The sequence below is a fragment of the Nilaparvata lugens genome, chromosome X (assembly GCF_014356525.2).
Source record: "Nilaparvata lugens isolate BPH chromosome X, ASM1435652v1, whole genome shotgun sequence".
Classification (NCBI taxonomy): Eukaryota; Metazoa; Arthropoda; class Insecta; order Hemiptera; family Delphacidae; genus Nilaparvata; species Nilaparvata lugens.
Window position 1 is genome coordinate 5599638 of NC_052518.1, and position 22498 is coordinate 5622135.

The 22498-nt window shown below is 42.3% G+C and overlaps 1 protein-coding gene across 5 annotated transcripts in view; it reads left to right on the forward strand.

The window, feature by feature from the left end:
* LOC111064042 (rab11 family-interacting protein 1) overlaps positions 1-22498 on the forward strand; it is a 66016-nt gene that overhangs the window by 2993 nt on the left and 40525 nt on the right. For all 5 annotated transcript variants that reach the window (XM_039442301.1, XM_039442299.1, XM_039442300.1 and 2 more), the window contains exons 4-5: positions 1713-1850; positions 22056-22213. In XM_039442301.1, the coding sequence (XP_039298235.1) occupies positions 1713-1850; positions 22056-22213 (296 nt within the window). The remainder of the gene's footprint in view (positions 1-1712; positions 1851-22055; positions 22214-22498) is intronic.

Below are 22498 nucleotides of genomic sequence, written 5' to 3' on the forward strand. Positions count from 1 at the left end.
GTGTTGGTCTGTGTGTGTGTGTATGACTGTGAACACGATAACTCCATTCCTAATTAATCGATTGACTTGAAATTTTAAACTTAAGGTCCTTATACCATGAGAATCTGACAGTAAGAAATTCAATAAAATTCAATTCAAGATGGCGGATAATTACTAAAAAAACATATTTTTCACGGTTTTCTCGAAAACGGCTATAACGATTTTCTTCAAATTTATACCATGGATAGCCAATTATAAGCTCTATCAACTGACATGAGTCTCATTTTTGGGAAAATTTCAGGAGCTCCGTAATATTCTTGAGAAAATGGCGGATAATGACTAAAAAACCATGTTTTTCACGGTTTTCTCGAAAACGGCTTTATCGATTTTCTTCAAATTTATACCCTGTATAGTTATTATTTATCAGCTTTATCAACTGGCATGAGTCTCCTTTCTGGGGAACTAATGGGGGTCTACCCCATCCTTGAGAAATGGACTTTGTAACCTCCTTCTCGTGCATGAGGTAGGTAGGTAGAGCAGTTCATAAAAATAACACATAGTCGATATATTTCATCTGTAGAACAGCTGTTTTGACGAATTTTAAAAAAACATCGAATTTCACAATTTACACAAAGGAAAAGGTACACTGAAAACAATTATATATACACATATATACAGAAGTCTGATCGTAGTTTCAAATATGCTGCCGCCAATCGTCATTATGTTATTCCCCTAAATTATTCTCGTTTAAGAATAAGGCTTACAGTTCAATGAGCAAGGAAAGTTGTGTGAGTGTACCACACCAGATTTTTCATATTAGTGTAGAACTACGAGCCCCGTTTGATCTGTACGTCCTTGGGAAGGCTGTTAGCCTGTGATGGGAAGCTACTGTTCCTTGCTTTAGTGAGGTCCACGTGAAGGTGCGTACAGATATACGCGTCGCGAACATGAGCAATTCACTTTTAATCAGCTGACTATATCTGTATTTTTACAGAAACGGTAAGATACAGATATAAAAAGCTTGGCATCAGCTGATCAAAAGTGAATTGCTCGTGTGAATTGAGGCGTGTAAATCTGTACGCACCTTTAGGTGGCAGTATTTGATTAACATTGGTGTTGCTCCTTGTCTATCACTCGACAAAGCAGACAACGTTATCCTTTTCTAGATCTGCAAAGTTGCCACATCGTTTTCAAAAATCTAGAAATATAATTTATTAAAAGGGTGATTATTTGATCTTCAATTTTGTAATAATTACTGTACTATTGTAAAGTAACTCAATTTTTTTTTGAAGCGGCTATGGTTCATGCAAGATTTCATATGTAACATGAATTATAATAAATTTATTGCCAAATACAAGAAATATTCTTACAAATGAAAATAATCATTAAAATACAATAACTTCTGGCCTTGAGCTCCAGCCACGAGTTCTAAGAATAAGAAATACATTTTTTTAAATCTAATAACAGCAGTACAAATGAACAAATTCTATTGATGGATGATAATCTATGGATGTTGAATTGTATCAATAATCCAAGTACTTGATAAACAAAATTTAAATGCACAGAAAAATAATATAATAATTGTCGAGTTTTAATAATTTTTACACAATAATATAAATAATTGATATTGCCAAAATTGGTGATTCAGCCAACTCAGTTCTCAATTTTAAAATAGTAGTTTTGTTCGAAATGAAATCAAAGATTGTATCTTAATGTCGTACTCTGAATTCCAGGCAAATTCCGAAACAAGGCAATACTGCCGAGATAACGCTCACAGTTTTTCATCGCAATTTTCTGGGTGTGGATGAGTTCTTGGGTTGCGTCAGTATACCTCTGGCTGATTTCGATGTCTATGAGATGCCAAGAAACAAGTGAGTCAAATCAATCAATATTTTTATTCTGATACTGAAACTCTTCAGTTTAATCTGTTCAAATGTTACAAATTTATGTAACTCATTAAGCTCAGCTATTGTGCTTCCTATTCAAGAGTTTTTGATCGATTGTCAAATTAAATAATGAAGCTATCTATTTTTCCATGCATGGGCAAATTGCCTGTATGCAGGAAAGAGTAGAAATCTAAATAGTTCACTGTATTCATAAAAGCTTACATGATGTCTCAAACATGGCAATATTTGTGGAAACAAACATTGAATTTTGTAAAAGATTGAAAATGAAGTATGATGTGAAGAACAAAAGAGAGAAAAATGAATGAGAGGACAGAAAACTCACTGTCATGCCTAGAACAAAAGAAATGAATTAAAACAATCTCCAGCTGTCGCTGCATGCAATACTAAATAAATAAATAAATATAGCCTTTATTGTTCCACTTCACAAATACAATTATACAATAACGCAATATGGAAAGAATATCCTCATAATTTACTTAATGAATTCTCTTCATAAATGAATATATATTTACAATTATTTAAATTGAGAATATTAGATAAATTTTATTTTGTCTTTTGTGGAAACCAAGCCCCTACTAGGCAAAGGCCTCTCCCAGGTCACACCATTTGTCTCGATCCGCCGCCAACTGCATCCACGTTGCACCGGCCACCTTGACGATGTCGTCTTGCCACCGGACTCGCTGTCTGCCGACTTTGCGTGTTCTGCCGAACGGCTGCCAAAACGTCAGCCTCTTCGTCCACCTATAGTCGCTCAATCTGGCCACATGGCCCGCCCACTTCCACTTCAGACTCCGCACCTTTCTCACCCAATCTTCTGATTTGGTTATCGCTTGAACTTCAGTGTTCCTCTCTTTATCAAATCTTTTGATATTTAGAATGCTGCGTTCCATGGATCTTTGGGTGACTCCTATTTTTCTTAAAACAAATTCAAATCAAATTCAAATGATCTTTATTCAAAAAAAAGGTAATACAGCAGCAGAAACATTAGATAAATAGTGAATATTCCCCACAAAGACAACAAGTCTGGGTGTGGGGAATGAGCACCGTGAACTGCATTACAACAACCTGACAGTTAAAGATTTACAATAAAAAAAAAACAACAAAAACAATAGAATAAGTAAAGTAGAGTAAATAAAAAATAAAAAAGCATCTTTAGAGGATGTGGAGAGCACTCAATGTTGTTGAACCCAAATTTCTGTAGTTAAAAAAATATATTTTTTTTTATACATATATATGGTACTGAAAAAATAAAAAAAATGTAGTACGAACTGAATAATTTTAAGTGACATACAGTCACACTTTGTACACTTTGTTTACAAGCCCATGTCTGCGAGCCGTAGACCAGTGTAGTGAAAACACAACTCTTTAGTATCTCCATTTTTGTACTTGTGCGAATATTTCTATTCTTGAGTATGAATTTTAAAGCCCAATATTTACTCCAGGCGATCGCACATCTCCGCTTCACTTCTCTCTCCGTCCTGTCACTGAATGAGATAAGCTGCCCAACATAAATAGTCTCGTCCGCCCACCTTAGTGGACATCCATCCAATACGATAGCTTCCGATCTTCTATTTGTCATCAAATAGGTTTTTGAGGGGTTTATAGAAAGGCCAGCTCGTCTACTAGCTGCTGACAGATCGGTGAGCATAACTTGCAGTTGTTGGGCCGATTTTGCAATGACTATGACGTCGTCTGCAAAGCGTAAATGACTCAAACATTCTCCTCGAATATTTATCCCGCATTTTTCCCATTTCAATTGTCGGAAAATTTCTTCCAAAGCAGCATTGAAGAGCATCGGCGAGAGTGGGTCACCCTGCTTAACACCTCTCTGGATAAAGAAACTCTCTCCCGGATTATCCAACAATAGTCTTGCTGCACTGCCGTTGTAGAAATGTTTTATTATATTAACATATGTTGATGGGACTAACTGCGCTTGTAGAGTCGTGAACAGAAACTGGTGCTCCAAAGAATCGAACGCTTTTTTATAGTCAACGAAGGCTAAGTATACACCAACTTGGAACTCTTCGCATTTCTCAATAAGCTGATTGACACTCTGGAGATGATCCAACGTAGAGAAGCCACTTCGGAAACCTGCTTGCTCGATCTGCTTCTTTCCACTGTGAAGGCACTGACTGCTCCATGAGAATTCTATTGAATAGAGACAGGACCGTATCCTCTGACAACGAGTGCAGTGTTTTCAACATTTCATTTGATATTCTATCTCTTCCAGACATTGTATTCTTCTTCAATGCTTTTGCAACTATCGTTAATTCATCACTGCCCAGCAGAGATATATCGTGGATGACGTCTTCGTGGTTGCATGGAGACGTCACTCTCTCTTCCACATCACTTGAATGTAACTCTTTATAAAAAGCAGTGGCAGTATTAACAATACCTAGCCCACTTTGTTCTATCTTGCCTCTCTTATTTCTTACTCCTATCTTCCATTCTTTATTATCAAAGAGCTGTTGTCTCAATTTCTTCATCAATACATTGCAATTCAGCACTGATTTGATCAAGTTGTCTTCATATGCTTTGAGGTCTTTTCGTATGCTGTATTTCACCAATTTGCAGATTATATTGAATTCAATTCTGTCTCGATCATTCTTATTATTCTTCCTTTTTAACGTTTCTCTTTCTAAAATCAGTTGTTTAGTTTCATTCGATATTTTCTTTGGTTTTATTTCAGTGACTGGTTCAAAGATATCTCTGAGATGAAATTCAAGTTGGGTATAACTTTCTTGTAAGTCAATTCCTCGCTGCACCTTCCATTGGTGGATTCTTGTCTCAAAATCAGGCAGCTCATTCAACTTCAATCTAGTTAATCTCGTCGTATTTCCATTAACTGGTGATTTTGGTCCCTTCCTGAAGTAATCCTTAGACAGTTCAACAGTTATCAGCCTATGATCAGTGGTGAAGCGTAGTTTTCCTGAAATGTTGAAATCCTTTATCGTGCCTTTATTTTGCGCCAAAACAAAATCTATCTCATTTTTCACCAGTTGATTAGGTGAAATCCAAGTCCACTTCCTGCTTTTCCTTTTTTTGAAAAACGTGTTCACTATTTTCAAGTCATGTTCTAAGCAAAACTCGACTAGTCTCTGTCCTGCGTCGTTTCTGACACCATAGCCGTATTTTCCAACTACGCGACTTTCACCAGCTTCTTGACTTCCAACTTGACTATTGAAGTCACCTAAGATCATATTCACGTACTTCCAATTCCTTTTTACATTATTCAAAGCAACCGATAGGGACTGGTAAAATGCTTCTCTATCTTCTTCCTCGGCTACTGATGTTGGAGCATATATTTGGAAAATATTCAATATTCTTCGACCCATTCTTAACTTGAGCATTGCTAGTCTCTCAGATATTCCATTAAATTCTATTATTTTCGTCTTCAAATGTTCTCTGATCATAAAGCCAACACCTTTTGACCTTCAGTTCTTCCAAAATGATAGAGGATGAATCCACTCCTTCTATGAATTATCTTTTCCGAATTTCTTCGCACTTCAGCCAAGCCTAGGATGTCGATTTTTGTTTGTGCCATGGCCTCTTCTAGTTCCACCAGTCTCTCTTCTGTTCGCAGTGTTCTCACGTTGAGTGTGTCTATCCTGGGAGGTATTGGTCGTTTTTCCCCTCGATGACCGGTCTTTCTGGGGAAATGCTAATAGTTTTATTTAATTTAGTTGTAAAATCCTTTTTGCTGTTTCTGTTGATTGGCCTGTTTTCCGTTGATTCCTATTCTTTCTTGTCCGAACTCCTCTGTTCCTCCTTATCTCGAAAATAGCTATCGATTGATCCCTTCTTTCCTCCTGAACCTTTTTCCTTACCAACATTTTTTCCTGTCAACCCCGTCTCATCTGTTTGTTTAAATACTTTCGTTTGATGTTCTTCCTTCAGTGGAGAAACGCTAAGCTCACGTTTTTTGTTTTCTTTCTTGTTATCAATCACGACCAATTTGTCATACTTGATAATAGCGAATTCTCCGTCTTTTCTTGCTTCCAACACTTTCTCTCGTAGGCTTTTTCTTATACGTTGAATTTCTTCCGGGAAGTCCTCTAAAATGAATATTTTTCAGCCCTTCAGCTTTCTACTGTTTCTAAGGATTTCCATTCTTCTTCTTGTAGTAGTTAATGAGAGCAAAATAGGTCTGCTATCATTTCCTACACTTTTCCCTATTCTCCTGACGAAATCCACCTCTTTATCTTCTATCTGAACATTAAGCTTTTCTTTGAACAGATCTACAATTATGCCATGCAAATCCTTCCTATCGTCCTTCTCCACGCCGTGAATGATAAGACTTCTTTCTCTGACCTTTTTTTCTAACTGGTATATTTTCTCTTTCTGTTCATTCAAAGTAGAATTTATCTTAACTAGTTGATCCTTCATCATATTTCCTACTTTATCGGTTATTAAATAAAGTTTTTCATCAATTTCGATTTTTAGCTCCTCCTTTAAATTTGCTGTGAAATTGTCAAGAATACCGTTTAATTTTTCTGGATCCATCTGAGGTGATAATTGTTATACTAGGTCAGGCAAGTGATAAAGTATTATTCGGAAATCGAAGTGACACAATTTCTGAAGAGATAATAAACAATGGAGAATAATAACAAACAGACTGTCAATAATAACAGCTCGATAAGAGTCTCATCCGTTTATCAAGCTACGACTGGGATGTAGTTTTTGTAGAATTCGACTGTTGCTATTATCTGTAGCTAAAGGAACGGTTCTTAATCTTCCTATATTTCACAACAGATAGCATTGGCACTCATATTGCTCTTATTGATTCCTAGATGGCGTTGTAGGTATGGAATATGCGCAAAGCATCCCTTGCTCTGATTCAGTCTCTTCTCGTAGTACAGGTCAATTTTAAATTCGGCCGTTGGCACAACCGAAGATCAAAGTCCAATCCTATTAGAACTGTAATGCATCCAAATGTAACCGAAAACAATGGCTGAACACAGAAGCTAGTGACCAAGAATGGTTATGAGTTGCCTTTATTGTTCGTTACTCACGGGCTGAGTCCCCCAAAGTGATTTGCCTCTGTAATTCGTGAAGTATGATGTATATGACACTCATCAAGCACTAGAGAAACCCTGTTCAGGATCTTAATATCACTCTATTTAACATACAATTCAAGAACTAATTCACTACTTGCTGTTCAACTGCAACCAGTGTTGCCAACCCAACTGCAACCAGTGTTGCCAACCCAAATCTAAATAGTTCAATGTATTCATAAAAGCTTACATGATGACAAACATGGCAATATTTGTGGAAACAAACATTGAATTTTGTAAAAGATTGAAAAATGAAGTATGATGTGAAGAACAAAAGAGAGAGAAAAATGAATGAGAGGACAGAAAACTCACTGTCATGCCTAGAACAAAAGAAATGAATTACAACAATCTCCAGCTGTCGCTGCTTGCAATACTACCCAAGACTTATCAAGAAGTATAGTTGGATTTTTGAAATTCAAGAATTCTTCTCCTACCAACATCCAATAACCACCTATTAATTTTACATTTTTAGACACCTATGGAACGTTATTCAATGCATTTAATGTGTTGAATAGTAGAAATAATAACTTAATTATCTTGAAATTCCAATTAAGTATATCTTATATTTTTTTTTTTTTTGTAGTTGGGAAGTTGATATTGTGGTAATTATTCATAAAATAATAAATAAATAAATAACCCTTTTATTGCAAAAATTTACAAATTATTTACATTCTGCATACATATTTTATTGTTTTCATTATTGGCAATTCAGCAGCTGCTGGGGTATCCTGTTTCTAGGATTAATTGAGTGTCCTTCGTTGATTCCCTGTAGAACCAGACCTCCTTGAAGACGTTTTTCATCCTCTCCCACTCCTGTCTTTCTTGTGCGACTCTCTTCCAGGTTGCTCCGCCGCATACTCGTCGGAACTCCTCGTCCCATCGGTAATTCGGTCTTCCTCTGCTCCTTTTCCTTGTTCGTGGGTACCAGTCTAATATTCCTCTTGTCCATCTTTCGTCTCTTGTTCGAACTATATGGCCAGCCCAATTCCATTTTCTTTCTACAATTGTTCTGCCAATATCGTCAATTTTCGTCACATTCCTGACCCATGTATTTCTTTTCCTGTCCTTCCTTGTCACCCCAATCATTATCCTTTCCATCGCTCTCACAGTAGTTCTAAACTTCTTTATCAATTTCTCATTCAGTGTCCAAGTTTCACAACCATACAATATTACTGAAATGACGCACATTTGGAATAATTTTATTTTCCTACTCATGTCGATTTTTGATCGAAACAGGTACTTGAATCGATTGAACATTGACCAGCCCAACGCAACTCTCCAGGTGATCTCTCCCCATTGACTGTCTCTTCCAATCTTCTGCCCCAAGTAGATAAAATTTTTAACATTTTCTATTAGTTCTTCCTCCAGTGTTATTTTCTCTTCTTCGCAGTTGAATGTCATGACTTTCGACTTGTTAAAGTTCACCTTCAGTCCAATTTTCTTTGTCTCTCCGATTAGGTCCATCAGCATGTTGATATGGCGGAAGGAGTGGCTCGTTCATCAATTGGGCTAGTCAGTCGGGTCGAGCGAGGGGTTTGTTACCACTGTCTGAAAAAAATGGCTTTTGGTGGCCCTGAAAAGGGGCCAAGTTTGTTGCTGGTGGCCCTAAAAGGGACCAAGGCAGGCTAGATGTTTAGTAGTCGTTGACTGGCGCGATACCACGCCGCGCGAGGGTCCCGGGCAGGTCCGTCTGGTGCGAGAGCAGGCCGGCAGGGGCTCAAGTCAATGGTTCGCAGTCTCCACTCTGGTTTACCCGGGCTACGGAGAGGGCTGACCGGGTGATCTACTAGCCAGAGGTCGTGCCGAATCTCCGCCGGGAGGACCTCCTCGACCACTTCCTCGTTTAGAAGGGGCCTTCGGTCAAACCCCGGGCAGGCAGGGTCGTAGGCTTCCGCTGCACACACTCCGATGTCGGTTCGGCACCCAACCCGCGCATCCAGAACCGCGCGCCAGTTAGGCTGGGGCGCTAAGTCTTGGGGCGCAGCTGGCGCGGCGGTGTACAGCCTCAGCCTCTCCTCCACCTGGCGAAGCCGACGTAGGGCCCTCCTCTTCTGGATTCGGCGGCCGGCTCGGTTCCTCCTAGGCATCGGCTGGGTAGTAGACAAGGAAGACACCTCAGGTTGCGGTTAGTCTCGCCGTGGTTCCCTCATTGGCCTGCTCGCTGCTCTGCTCCTGGTCTCGGTAGTGGTCTCGGCTGGTAGTGGTCTCGGCTGGTGGTCTCTTCTGGCTCTTCAGTGGAAGGCTGCTAGTGAGCAAGTGCTCGAGGGTAGCTGAGTAGCCCCCTTTTATTCACAGTCCCCGAGTTCACCTGCGCTGCTATTGGCCGGCGGTGCTCGGCCAATAGAAACGCAGGAACGGGTGGCGGCGACTGAGGCGCACCCTGGTGGCGGGTGGGTCACCCACTCATTTGGTTGATGCGTGGCGTGGGGAGCAGAGCAGAGCGGCAGGCTGAAAGGTAGCGAACGCGAGGGAGGTATCAATTCCCCCCCCGTTTGAGGTAGCCACGGCGAGAATTTATTGATTGCAAAAAACAAGATACAATGTTTACAAAATATACAAAAGTGCCATTGGGCGATAATTTTACAGAAGTGAGACCAGAAGGGTCTCCCCCAACAGGTGGGTTGTGGTCAATAATTACAGAAATAAGACCAGAAGGGTCTCCCCCAACAGGTGGGTTGTTATTCCAAGAGATGTTGCTGGACGGTGGTTGGAGCCGGGCGTAGTTGAGTCTCGTACACCTTGATGGTCTCATTGTCACGGGTGATCCAGTAGACAGCTCCTTGGTTGTGGGCGACCGTATATGGTCCCTTCCATCTGGGTGCTAGGCCCGCGAGGAATTTCTGAGCCTTGTTTGAGAGTTGATGATTCCGTGTGAGCACCTGGTCGCCGATCTGGTAACGAGGCTGTGTCTGTGCTTTCCGAATCTCTTCTAACAGTTCAGTTTCGGTTGCGATGCTTGCTAGCGTAGCGGGTTCACTGGTGACTGGCAGGATGTCAGGAGGCATGGCTCGTTCTAGTTGTTGACTGGTCTCCTCAACTTTTTCGTTGTCGGGTTGCCGTGACAGTGCGTCGGCGAACTGATTCTCTTTACCCGGGCAGTGTTCTAGGGTGAAGTCAAATTCTTGTAGGAGCAGGGCCCATCGAGTGAGTTTGGCGCGGCTGTCCTTTGCAGTTTGTAACCAGGTAATCACCTTATTGTCGGTACGGAGTATGAATGGCCTGCCTTCCAGGTAAGGGCGATATCGCTTTATTGCCCAGACAACCGCAAGGCACTCTTGTTCGTTACTGTGATACTGTTGTTCCGTGTGGTTCAGCTTGGCACTGGCGTATGCGATCACCTTACGGTCATTGTTGATTTCTTGGTATAGGACAGCCCCTATACCGACCTTGCTGGCGTCTGTCTGTAGGATGAAGGTCTTGGAGAAATCTGGTCGACAGAGTGGTTGGATGTTGGCGGTCAATGCTTGTAGGCAGCGGAAAGCTGTCTCTTCTGTTGGTGACCATTTCCATCGCATCTTCGTGCTAAGTAGCTCAGACAGAGGCGCACAAACGTCAGCGGCGTTGGGTAAAAATTCTCGTAGCCAGCCGACTACTCCGAGAAATTCTCGCAGTTTCTTTCTGGTGGTGGGTGGTTGGGCAGAAGTCACAGCTAGGATAGTCTGCGGTTTTGCTTGGTTGCCCTCGGAGGTGATTATGTGACCGAGGTATTCAAGTTGCTTGCGGCCGATCTGGCATTTTGCTGCTGAGACAGAGAGATTGTATAGATTTAACCGTTCAAACACTTTGGCTAAGTGGAGTAAGTGTTCTTCCCAGGTATCCGAGTACACAATGATGTCGTCGAGATAAGCGTAGCAGAACTTGTCGACGTATCCACTCAGTACCTTGTTCATCATGGATTGGAAGCAGCTGGGTATTTACTACCTTAAATTGTAGCTTTTCGCCGTAGGGAGTGGTGAAGGCCGTGTAAGGTCGAGACTGGGGTGCGAGTGGTACCTGTCAGTATCCCATCCATAGGTCGAGTGAGCTGAATATTTTTGAAGTTCCCAGGCTTCGAATGATGTCCTGTAGGGTCATCTGCGGTGCCGTGGCTGGAACGGTGATGGAATTCAGCCATCGGTAATCGATGCAGAACCGTGATGTGCCGTCCTTCTTGGGGACAACGACGATTGGAGAGTTGTAAGGCGAATCACTGGCTTTTACCAGGTTGCGTTCCTTGAGGGCGGCAACTTCGGACTCGATAATTTGCAGTTTCTCCCGTGAGTATCGGTAAGGCCGCTGGCTGCGTATTTCTGAGCTGTTGAGTTGAATTGTCATGGTGGCGGCCGTGGTGATGGAGGGTGGCATCTGCTCCATGAACAAATTTGCGTGATGTTGCAGTAATACTGTTAACCGTCGGTGCTGGTCGCTGGGCGTGTCTTCTAGTAACTTGTCAACCAGGTGAGTGTCCATCTCTACTGAGACTGGTGGTTGCGCTATCCAGAAGATCGTATCTCGCTGCGTCTTGCCGTAGATTAGCCTGTCTTGCTCAAAGTCAAGCACTGCCTTATTCTCCCGAAACCATGGTCGTCCCAAGATGATGTCTTCGCGTAGGTCAGGTAGACCTAGGAAGGGAATATTTTGAATGTGCTGTTGGATCTGGAGTTCCAGATGTCCTTGTATGGCCGTTTTGCAGCTAGTGGGACGGTTGGCCAGCAGTACAGGTAGCTTCAGCGGTTGGATCCGTGTACCGTGGTCGAGGTGGGCAGCTCTCACGAAGTTGTGCATTGCGGCTGAATCGAGTAGAGCGTGTAGTTGTTTACCCGCGAGGATGACAGGGATCCGGGGTAGAGTCGGTCCGTCTATCTGGATCACGGCTAGGTTTCGTGCTTGGCTGGGCGGAGGGCTGGTGATGTGGTTGTTGACTACTGGGGCGGCAGTGTTGGTGACCTTGTCCGTGACTGCGGCCAGGGCAGTGTTGGTGACCTGGTGGCTGACTGCGGCTGGGGCAGTGTTGGTGACCGGCTGGTTGACGGCGGCTGGGTCAGTGTTGGTGACCTGGTGGCTGACTGCGGCTGGGGCAGTGTTGGTGACCTGGTGGCTGAATGCGGCTGGGTCAGCGTTGGTGACCTGGTCGTCGACTGCGGCGTGGGCAGTGTTGGTGACTCCGTCCATGACAGCGATCCCGGTAGGTGGCGGGTGCGTGTGGGTCACAGTTGCATGTTCCTCCCCAGGCTGGTGGTCGTCGTCGGCTGGTGATGCTGTCCTCTCGCGGGCCAGTAGAGGCGCGGCTGCTTGGTGCTGTGGAGAGTCTCTGTCAGCCGGGAAGAGCAAGGGGTCTTCGGTGACATTGGAAGGAGACTTAGCGACGCTAGCAGGGTCTACGGTGGCGTGACAGGTAGGCGATCGATCCGTTGTGAGTGAGACGGTCATGAGTGACGGCTGGGTGGTTGACGCGCAAGGGTGTGCCGGACGCGGTTGCTGTTGTGAGACGGTGACCCAGGTGACGACTGGTACTGGGTCATTCTTGATAGCCCGTGGAGGTGCGGCTGCTAGGTACCGTGGAGAGTCTCCGTCAGCCGAGAAGAGCGAGGGGTCTTCGGTGACGTTGGAAGGAGGCTTGGTGACGCTGGCCGGTTCGGTGACGGTTATCGCTTGTAGTTGGGGTGGTGACCTGCGAGGCTGGCGCTGCGGGTCTTGCACCTCATCGTTAGTGTAGTGGACTCCTACTTTCTGTGCTGGAGGGGTGGAGTCCGAGTCTCTCCAGTATCGCCGTTTCCCTGCCGTTTCTTCGCGAGTTCTGGGCAGTCGCGATGAAAATGCTTGGCCGGGCAGTAATGACACTGAGGAAGCTGGTTGTAGTTGAACCTCGTCGGCGGCTCTCGATGGGATGGCCCTGCGGGTGCCGTAGGTTGAGGCGGCTTATATTTTGGTCGACTGTTGAGGTCGGTTTCCAGGTCGTTGGCGATTATGATCAGCTCTTCATAGTTCGTGGGACGAGCAGCTCGAACTAGGGTGCGAAGCTCGGAACTCAGCTGACCGATGAGCAGGGCGATCACCTCGTCTTCAGCCAGGTTGGTTCCTAAGCGCTGCTGTAGTTGGAGCTTCTGACGGATGAATCGCTCCACTGGCTGGTTCGGTTTGTGGGTGGTGCCATAAAATTCCGTGTGAGCGGTTGCGATTTTATGGGCTCCCGAGAAACGGGCCTGAAGTCGGTCACGGAACTGTTCCCAGGTGGTGACGAATTCTCCGTAGTCTCTCCACCAGGCGGCGGCGTCGTCTTGTAGTTGCGCTTTTAGAAGCATGACCCAGGTATAGCTGGGAATGTGGTGACCCTGTAGCAGCTCGGTGCACTGTCGCATGAAGGTGATGGGGTCTTCATGGAGCTTGCCGCGGAAGAACGGTAACAGGGTCGCTATGCTGGTCAGCTGGCTGAGGTTGCCGGTGTAGCTGACGGCTGGAGCCGGTAAGTTGGCCATGTTGCTGGTTGCGGTAGTGGCGTGACTAGAGGTTGACGGTGGAGCAGGCAGGTTGACGGTCAGCGCGCTGGGTTGCAGGGTGGTTGGTCGAGCGGGCTCGCTGGTGAAGGCGGGTGGCTGCGTTGCCCCGGTTTCGCTGGTGGAAGCGGGCGGCTGCGTCGTGCTGCTGTCGGTTTGACCGGTGGTCTGTGCAGGCCAGCCGGCGAATGTAGACTCGGTGTGCTGGCTGGTTGACTGCATCGAATCTTCGGTGGTCGTATCTCCACTGTCTCCGGCTCCGGTTCTAGTCGCTACCATGTTCAGGTGTTATGGGCGCCACTGGGAAATTGCCTGTTCCCAGACAGGTATTCTGAATTGAAAGATTCAGAGACACATTTTGTTGAAAGAAAATAAGTTTGAATTTTTTGTGTGAAAAATTCAAGACATACATTTAGATGAAAAATTTAAGACATACATTTAGTTGAAAATTTAGGTTGACATTTTGTTTGAAAAAAAAGTTTTGACAGTGGTAACGGGTTACTGTATCTCCATACAGTGAGTGGCCCCACGTTGGCAGGCGCCAATAATTGATATGGTGGAAGGAGTGGCTCGTTCATCAATTGGGCTAGTCAGTCGGGTCGAGCGAGGGGTTTGTTACCACTGTCTGAAAAAAATGGCTTTTGGTGGCCCTGAAAAGGGGCCAAGTTTGTTGCTGGTGGCCCTAAAAGGGACCAAGGCAGGCTAGATGTTTAGTAGTCGTTGACTGGCGCGATACCACGCCGCGCGAGGGTCCCGGGCAGGTCCGTCTGGTGCGAGAGCAGGCCGGCAGGGGCTCAAGTCAATGGTTCGCAGTCTCCACTCTGGTTTACCCGGGCTACGGAGAGGGCTGACCGGGTGATCTACTAGCCAGAGGTCGTGCCGAATCTCCGCCGGGAGGACCTCCTCGACCACTTCCTCGTTTAGAAGGGGCCTTCGGTCAAACCCCGGGCAGGCAGGGTCGTAGGCTTCCGCTGCACACACTCCGATGTCGGTTTGGCACCCAACCCGCGCATCCAGAACCGCGCGCCAGTTAGGCTGGGGCGCTAAGTCTTGGGGCGCAGCTGACGCGGCGGTGTACAGCCTCAGCCTCTCCTCCACCTGGCGAAGCCGACGTAGGGCCCTCCTCTTCTGGATTCAGCAGCCGGCTCGGTTCCTCCTAGGCATCGGCTGGGTAGTAGACAAGGAAGACACCTCAGGTTGCGGTTAGTCTCGCCGTGGTTCCCTCATTGGCCTGCTCGCTGCTCTGCTCCTGGTCTCGGTAGTGGTCTCGGCTGGTAGTGGTCTCTGGTAGTGGTCTCGGCTGGTGGTCTCTTCTGGCTCTTCAGTGGAAGGCTGCTAGTGAGCAAGTGCTCGAGGGTAGCTGAGTAGCCCCCTTTTATTCACAGTCCCCGAGTTCACCTGCGCTGCTATTGGCCGGCGGTGCTCGGCCAATAGAAACGCAGGAACGGGTGGCGGCGACTGAGGCGCACCCTGGTGGCGGGTGGGTCAACCACTCATTTGGTTGATGCGTGGCGTGGGGAGCAGAGCAGAGCGGCAGGCTGAAAGGTAGCGAACGCGAGGGAGGTATCAATGTAGCGAACTTCTTCTGTGCTACTTCCAATTAGCACAACATCATCTGCAAATTTCAAGGTGTTCAATTTTCTACCATTGACATTTATTCCACTCTCATTCCAATTCAGATTTCTGAAGCATGTTTCAAGGAGTGCGTTGAATATTTTGGCTGATGGAATGTCACCTTGCCTTAATCCTCTTCTCACTTCCACGACTTTTCCTTTTCCTCTCAATTTAAACTCGATTTTCATTCTGTCATAGATGAACTTGAATAAATCTAGATATTTCCCATTTATACCAAGTCCAGAGAGTGTTTCTAATACGGATTTTGTTGTGACACTGTCGAACGCTTTCTCAAAATCTATAAATAGCAGAACCAGAGGGAATTTATAGTCTTTCGAGTTCCTTATCAGCTCCAGCAATACAAGTATGTTGTCCAGGGTTGAGAAGTTCTTTTTGAAGCCAGTTTGATCGACAGAAGTTGATTCAGTAAGGTAATTGTCTATCCGATGCGTTATAACCGATATAAATACTTTATATATACTGGATAGAAGACTTATCGGCCGATAGTTCTTAATTTCCTTGCTATCACCTTTCTTGAAAAGCAGTATCAGGCTGGCTGTTAACCATATTTCTGGAATTCTGGCGCACCTGAGACATGTATTGTATAGCTTTGTCAATATTTCGATGACAGCATTTCCGCCTGCTTTCAGGTGTTGGTTGGTGATTCCATCCGGGCCGCCTGCTTTCCCTTCCTTTAGGCGATCAACTGCTCGCTTCACCTCGATTTTCATAATAGGCGGGTATTCTTCATCTTCGTTCCTCTGCTGTTCTTCACTTCCTCAACCAAAAACATCCTCTTCACATCCATCGGCCATGCCGGTAGAGCTTCTGATAAAAATCACACATGATTCCTTCTATTTCTCTCACTTCGATTCCACCTTCATTCTCCATAGCAATCATCGTGTTTCTACCAAGTTGCTGTAGCCTATTGAATTGCTTGATGCTATTGCCGAGCTTGATAGTCTCTTCCAAATCAGATATTTTCCTCCTGTTTGTCCATTTTCTCCTTATAAGCTTTGAGGTTTCGCTGAATTCAATCTTTTCTCTTCCAAATCGTTTCAATTTCCTTCTTTTCTCCAGTAATTTACTTATTGCCCTTGGTAATTTCCTTTTCTTGTTCTCTTTTTCTTTGCCTAGCATTTGTCTTGTTTTTCTAAGAGCGTTTGTCAATTTGTTTGTAAGCATCTCTAAATCATCGAATTCATCAATCGTTTCTTCAATCAAGTTCATTTGTAGTTTCTCCTCAAACGCTAAACTTTTCAAAACGTCTGTACTTAGTCTTGTGAATCTTTTTTCCTGATATCTTCTTCGGTTTTCTTTTACTTTTAACTCAATTCTTACAGGTCTATGATCACTTCCGGTATTTATTTTGTCTTCTGTATCCACATCCTGAACAATACACTTATCCACGATAAAAAAATCTATTTCATTCCTTGTTGCACCATCTGGGCTCACCCAAGTCCATTTTCTTTCTTCATTTTTCTGGAAAAATGAGTTCATTATAAACATGTTTTTGCCTTCAACATATTCAACCAGTCGCTCTCCACGTTCGTTCCTGTCGCCGTATCCATATTTTCCAACACATCTCTCTCCATCGTTCTTCCCTATTTTTGCGTTTAGATCACCCATAATTATGTTGTACCTGCATGAGTCATTTTCCATAGCCTCTTCCAGATCTCCGTAGAACTCTTCAATTTCTTCTTCGGTTGATGCTGATGTTGGCGCGTACACTTGTATTATTTTCATTCTCCCCTTTAAGTGATTTTGAAGTTTCCAAATAATAACAGAAATTCTGTGAGTGTATTGCTTGAAGCTTATGATTTTCTTCTTCGATATATTATTTATCAAAAATCCTGTTCCAGCTGATGGTCCATTTCCATTTGTATACAGCATCACATCATTTTCCATCATTAAACACATTTCGCCATCTCTTCTTACTTCTGCGAGTCCCATGATGTCCCATTCCACGCTCTCTAATTCTTCTAATAGTTGTTCAACTCTCCAATTCTCCCTGAGAAATCTACAATTGTATGTGTATAGTTTAATATCTAACTGTTCATTTTTTCCAATAGTTATCATGTCCTTCCCAAGATCCTTAAATACGTGTTTCGTTTTGTTATCCATATTCCTTACTGTAGCTCCAACTCGTGATTGCTATTGTGATCGAGATGGCTCCTGTGTGTTCGCCTCATTTCTTCTGTCTCTTCCTTTAGATGTTATATAAGATTCCATGGTGTTCTTTTTCTTCACTAGTCTTGCGTTGTCGTTTTTCAAGTTGTTAGGATTGTAGTTATCTTTCGCAATGGGAGAATTTTCCTCACTTCCCATTCTCTTCTTATCATTGATATTCAATTTCTCGAGGCTGAAGATTTTTCCCTCTACTATTAGTTTATCCTTTTTCATAGAAACCCTCTTCCATTGATTTTTGCAATCAATCATAAACGGATCTTTCCTGATGTCGCGAATGTTGATGTCCAGATCCTCCTTTATTCTTACATGTTCGAAGTCTTTCTCTTTCGATAACTTGAATTTTTTCTTCAGTACTTCATTCCTAGTTTAAGTCGACGTGAATGTCACTCTAATTGGTCCATCATCTTTGGTAGGGTTCAGTCGTTTCAATTTATCTATATCATGATTTCTGATGTCGACACCTACATAAGTTAACATTCTAATTATCTCTTCTCTCAGAATCCAATAATTAGTAACACCTCTTACACCGAAAATTATTACATTCCTACTTCTATAGTAGTTATCTTTTTGTTCTCGCTCCATTTTCATTTGAGATTTCATCTCTTCTACTTCTTTCTTGAGATTTTCCAAATCCTCATTGAATTTGCTTGAGATATTATCAATTTTCTCTTCTAAGCTGTCTAATTTATTTAGTTTATTAAGAATCTCATCCACTTTTGCTTCCATATTGAGTGATTATTTCGTAGATGAATGAATGATCAATTTGGCTTGGAAAATGATTAAATAGTTTCCTATAGCAATGAACTAATCTCGTCAGATGGATGACCAGTAAGTGATATGATAAGAGATTCTATACTTTCAAACGTAAACAACGACGGAGAAACATTTCACGAGATAACACCTCTCTCACCTTGCTGTAGGCGACGGCTGCATTGTACGGTACAAAGTCCAATTCTCTTTCTTCAGTTGGTTTCAACAAGCTAAAACCTAACCTCAACTATGAATATTATAGATTGAAATGACTTTAACTTATTACTTGTTCAATAACCAAAACTGATACTTATGCAAAAGGTACACAGTACATTAACTCAACAAACTTCGCACATTTTTTTCACTTCTTCTTATTAATTGAAATCGAACACTAAACACGGAGCTAAATAGATCACAACTCTCCACTACAAGCGCTTATCTGACACCCAATTATTCATATTGAATGAAAAAGACTAAGAAATTGTCAAAAAACCACTGATTTATTGATAATTAGAAAGACCGGTTTCGGTTATTACACCATTGTCAATCTCTGATAAACTAAAACTAAATACAAGAGCAGCAGAATCTATACTAGTAGGCGAGTACTGCTATTGGTCGAGGGCATGAACGCCTGCCATTGGCCTAGCTAGACAGTCTCCTCCCACTCAACGGTGTGACAAAATGGCGGCTTAAGCAACAGAATCGCCATGATAATAAAATTTACTTTCAGTACAAAATAAGAACCAAGAAAACAAGTGTGAAAGATAATAAAACAAAATATGTAAATGGAAAAACTATTGACTAATGTATGCTTACAATTTTATGATAAAACTAAATTAGTAGTGTTGTATTGGTTGAAATGAATCTGGTCATTTAGACTATACTGGGAATTTTCCTTAATTACTCTTGTTATTTCTAAAGCCTCTAGAATATTCAAAGATCTGCCTTTTGTTATTAACATGCAGGAACTCAACATTCTCCTTAGCAGTGAACTTGTGATTATTTGTTATCAAATGTTCTGCAAAGTTAGATTCCCCATTTTGTTTATTCCAATCTCTGATGTGTTCTTTAATTCTACTTTTGAAACTTCTACCAGTCTGACCCACATAACAAGCATTACAATCATCACATTTAAGTTTGTACACCCCGCTTTTATCCCAAATATCAATTTTGTCTTTACTCCAGCTAAATAGACTATTTAAAATCGGTTTGGTCTTGAAAGCAACATGAAATCCATTCCTCTTCAATTCCCTACCTATCTTATCAGATACAAGGCCTGAATATGGGATTGTTATCCAAGTCTTCTCCTCACAGTTTGAGCCTACAAAGCTAGAATTGATTGAAATTTGTCTATTAATTTTACTAAATAATCTGTCCACCATACTTTCTTCATACCCATTTGTGACAGCTATCTGTTTAATTTTAGTGATCTCAATATCAAAATCATGATGGCTCATAGGTATTGTTAGTGCTCTATAGACCATGCTATTGAAAGCAGCAAGTTTGTGAGAAATAGGATGACAAGAATGAAGAGGAATGATAACATCAGTATGGGTAGGTTTTCTGAAAATAGAAAACTTGTGAAAACCAGTGCTATGATCTATTCTTGAATCTAGAAAATTTAATACACAATCCTGTTCTACCTCTACAGTGAATTTTATACTCTGATGTAATCCATTCAGATAGGAAAGAAAATTGTCTAGTTGTCTGTTACTTCCTTTCCATAAGCAAATAATATCATCAACATATCGAAACCAGTAAACAATTTTATCTTTGAAATTACTATTTTCAATGATTCTACTTTCTAACTTATCCATAAATAATTCAACTAGGAGTGGTGAGAGGGGTGACCCCATTGCCAACCCCTCTCTTTGTTCAAAAAATCTATTGTTAAATTTGAAATAATTATGCTGAGTGCATAACTTCATCAATCCTATCAGTTCTTCTCTGAGTGTATGATCATTTATAGAGGCGTTCATTATTTCCTCAGCTCTTTCAAGACTTTCTCCCACCGGAATGTTAGTGAATAAATACCTATTTACAGCCAGTCATCTTTGTTCAGGAGACCTTTATAAACCTTCAAACCAAGACTAGGTTTGACTTACTTAGTGCCAGTTTAAACTAAATTTCATCTTAAACTGGATTTAATCTATATCAAATATCATTTGTTATATAATGTGATTCATTTTGAGTTTAAGCCAACAGCTGACTGAATTCAGTTAAGCGTCCACTTTGCAAACGGTCCTAAGCCCGGTTACAGAGCTCGACCAACCATCAGTGCGTACGCCAGTCGCGCTTGTCTTTTCCATGTATCCGTACAAAGCAGGGCTGACAACACGCATGCGCACAGTCAGGACCATGTGTTTTACACTGCGTAAGAAGACCATCGGTCTTCGGTGGGCTCGTGTGCATCCGTTCCATCGGTCGTCTGACGCGCTATTGAAGCAAATAGAAGCTTTCTGAGCTGTACTGATAGCAACATAACCAATGTGCTGAGACCTCTGCCCGACAAACAGCTGATATTGAATTGAATAGCATAATGAATGAATTCAATTAATGATGTCATATTTGAATTCAGAGTTTTTATATACATTTCTTCAATCATTTCTAAATTGTTTATTGTAAAAATCATATATTATTATTATCTAAATTTATTTGATCCGTAGCTCAAAGTGACTGCAAGTATTCCCAATGGTTGAAATAACTCATCAAAATTTCTGATGGACATTCTGAGGTAGTTAAAAAATGTATCTTCATCCCCAAGCAATGGTGTAAATAATGGTACTAAATTCCCTTTGAAATGCTCTTTGGGCGACCATTGGGTGAACTTGATATGTACGTCTTTTAATCTTTTGTTTACGAAGATAATAAGCTGCAATTAAACAATCTGTAAAGGCGTCCATTTTGTGAGTCAGAAAAACTGATGTATTGATGCGTATGGTCAGGATGGTACATACACACTGACGGTCGGTCGAGCTCTGTAACCGGCCTAAGTGTTGAATTATGTAAAATGATTAAAAATAGTTAGTTCTCCAGTTCTGCCCGTGACACTGTTGCCTTGCCAAAATGTTGCCATCTGAACTTGGCTAGTATGGGACATGTTCCAATGAAATGCGGGACATCCTGGCTAGTATGGGACATTTTCCAATGAAATGTGGGACATCCTGGCTAGTATGGGACATGTTCCAATGAAATGCGGGACATCCTGGCTAGTATGGGAAATTTTCCAATGAAATGTGGGACATCCCGGCTAGTATGGGGCATGTTCCAATGAAATGCGGGACATCCTGGCTAGTATGGGAAATTTTCCAATGAAATATGGGACATCCTGGCTAGTATGGGGCATGTTCCAATGAAATGCGGGACATCCTGGCTAGTATGGAACATTTTCCAATGAAATGTGGGACATCCTGGCTAGTATGGGACATGTTCCAATGAAATGCGGAACATCCTGGCTAGTATGGGACATGTTCCAATGAAATGCGGGACATCCTCCTCCGCCTCCCTATTGCACAATGAACAGAGTCTGTTCCCATTGAATGAGTACCTTAAGTTAGATCATTCATTTCCTGCCTTGAAGAACCACTTGATGTATTGAAAGCTGACATTATATGGAATTTAATCATTGCAGTGATAGAGCTCTCGACGAACGATGTACCGCTGGCTCATGACAACCATCTGTTGATCTCATAGCTTACTTTCAATTCTGTCAAGAAGTGAACAAGATTTATTTCGGACTATGTGTAACCTTATCTAAATTTGTGAGAGGAATAGCACGAGGTTACCCTATTTTTTCTCTCCCTTTCATTTTGATGATGTTCTTATTGTATGAATCAATAAAGAATATTATTGAATGATATTGATTGTTATTATTGTCAATCGTCTGGTCAATGTTCAAGAAGCTACCTGTCGCAATCTCCTCCCAAACAAGTACTCAAAAATCCTCCAGTCATCATACAGAAATAGTCTTCTTCAAATCATCAGTTTTAGCTGCATACATTGATATCCTCTCTCATGTAGATATAATCTAATTGATTTACTTCATTATTTTTGGAAGTGAGTAGTAATGATCTATCGTTATTTTTTAGATGGTATAAGCTGAAAGATAAACCTGGAAAAGACAAGAAAAAAGAGCGTGGAGAACTGGAAGTGAAGGTAGCATTCGTGGTGATGTCTGGAAGCCTGGCTGATCTCACTAAAAAAGATAAGCACAAGTCATCTGTTGGCCAGCTGTCTCAAGTTTTCAGTAAGTATTTTTCATTCATCCATTGTCATTTTTAGACTGGAAACTCATGATAAATAGTTAGATAGAGAGAGAGAGAGCTTTGCTTTGCAAGAGCAAAGAAGAACACATCATGCGGGAGAAAGGGTGAAGAGGAGAAGAGGAAAAAAGGTGGGGAAGGAAGATAAGGGAGAGGTGGATAGATAGATAGATAGCAAAAAGTACTCTTGTCTTATTGACACTTTTTGCTGGTTTTCCACAAAATTCAAGAGTTTCATTCTTAGGAATCAAAATCAGTGAACATGCTAT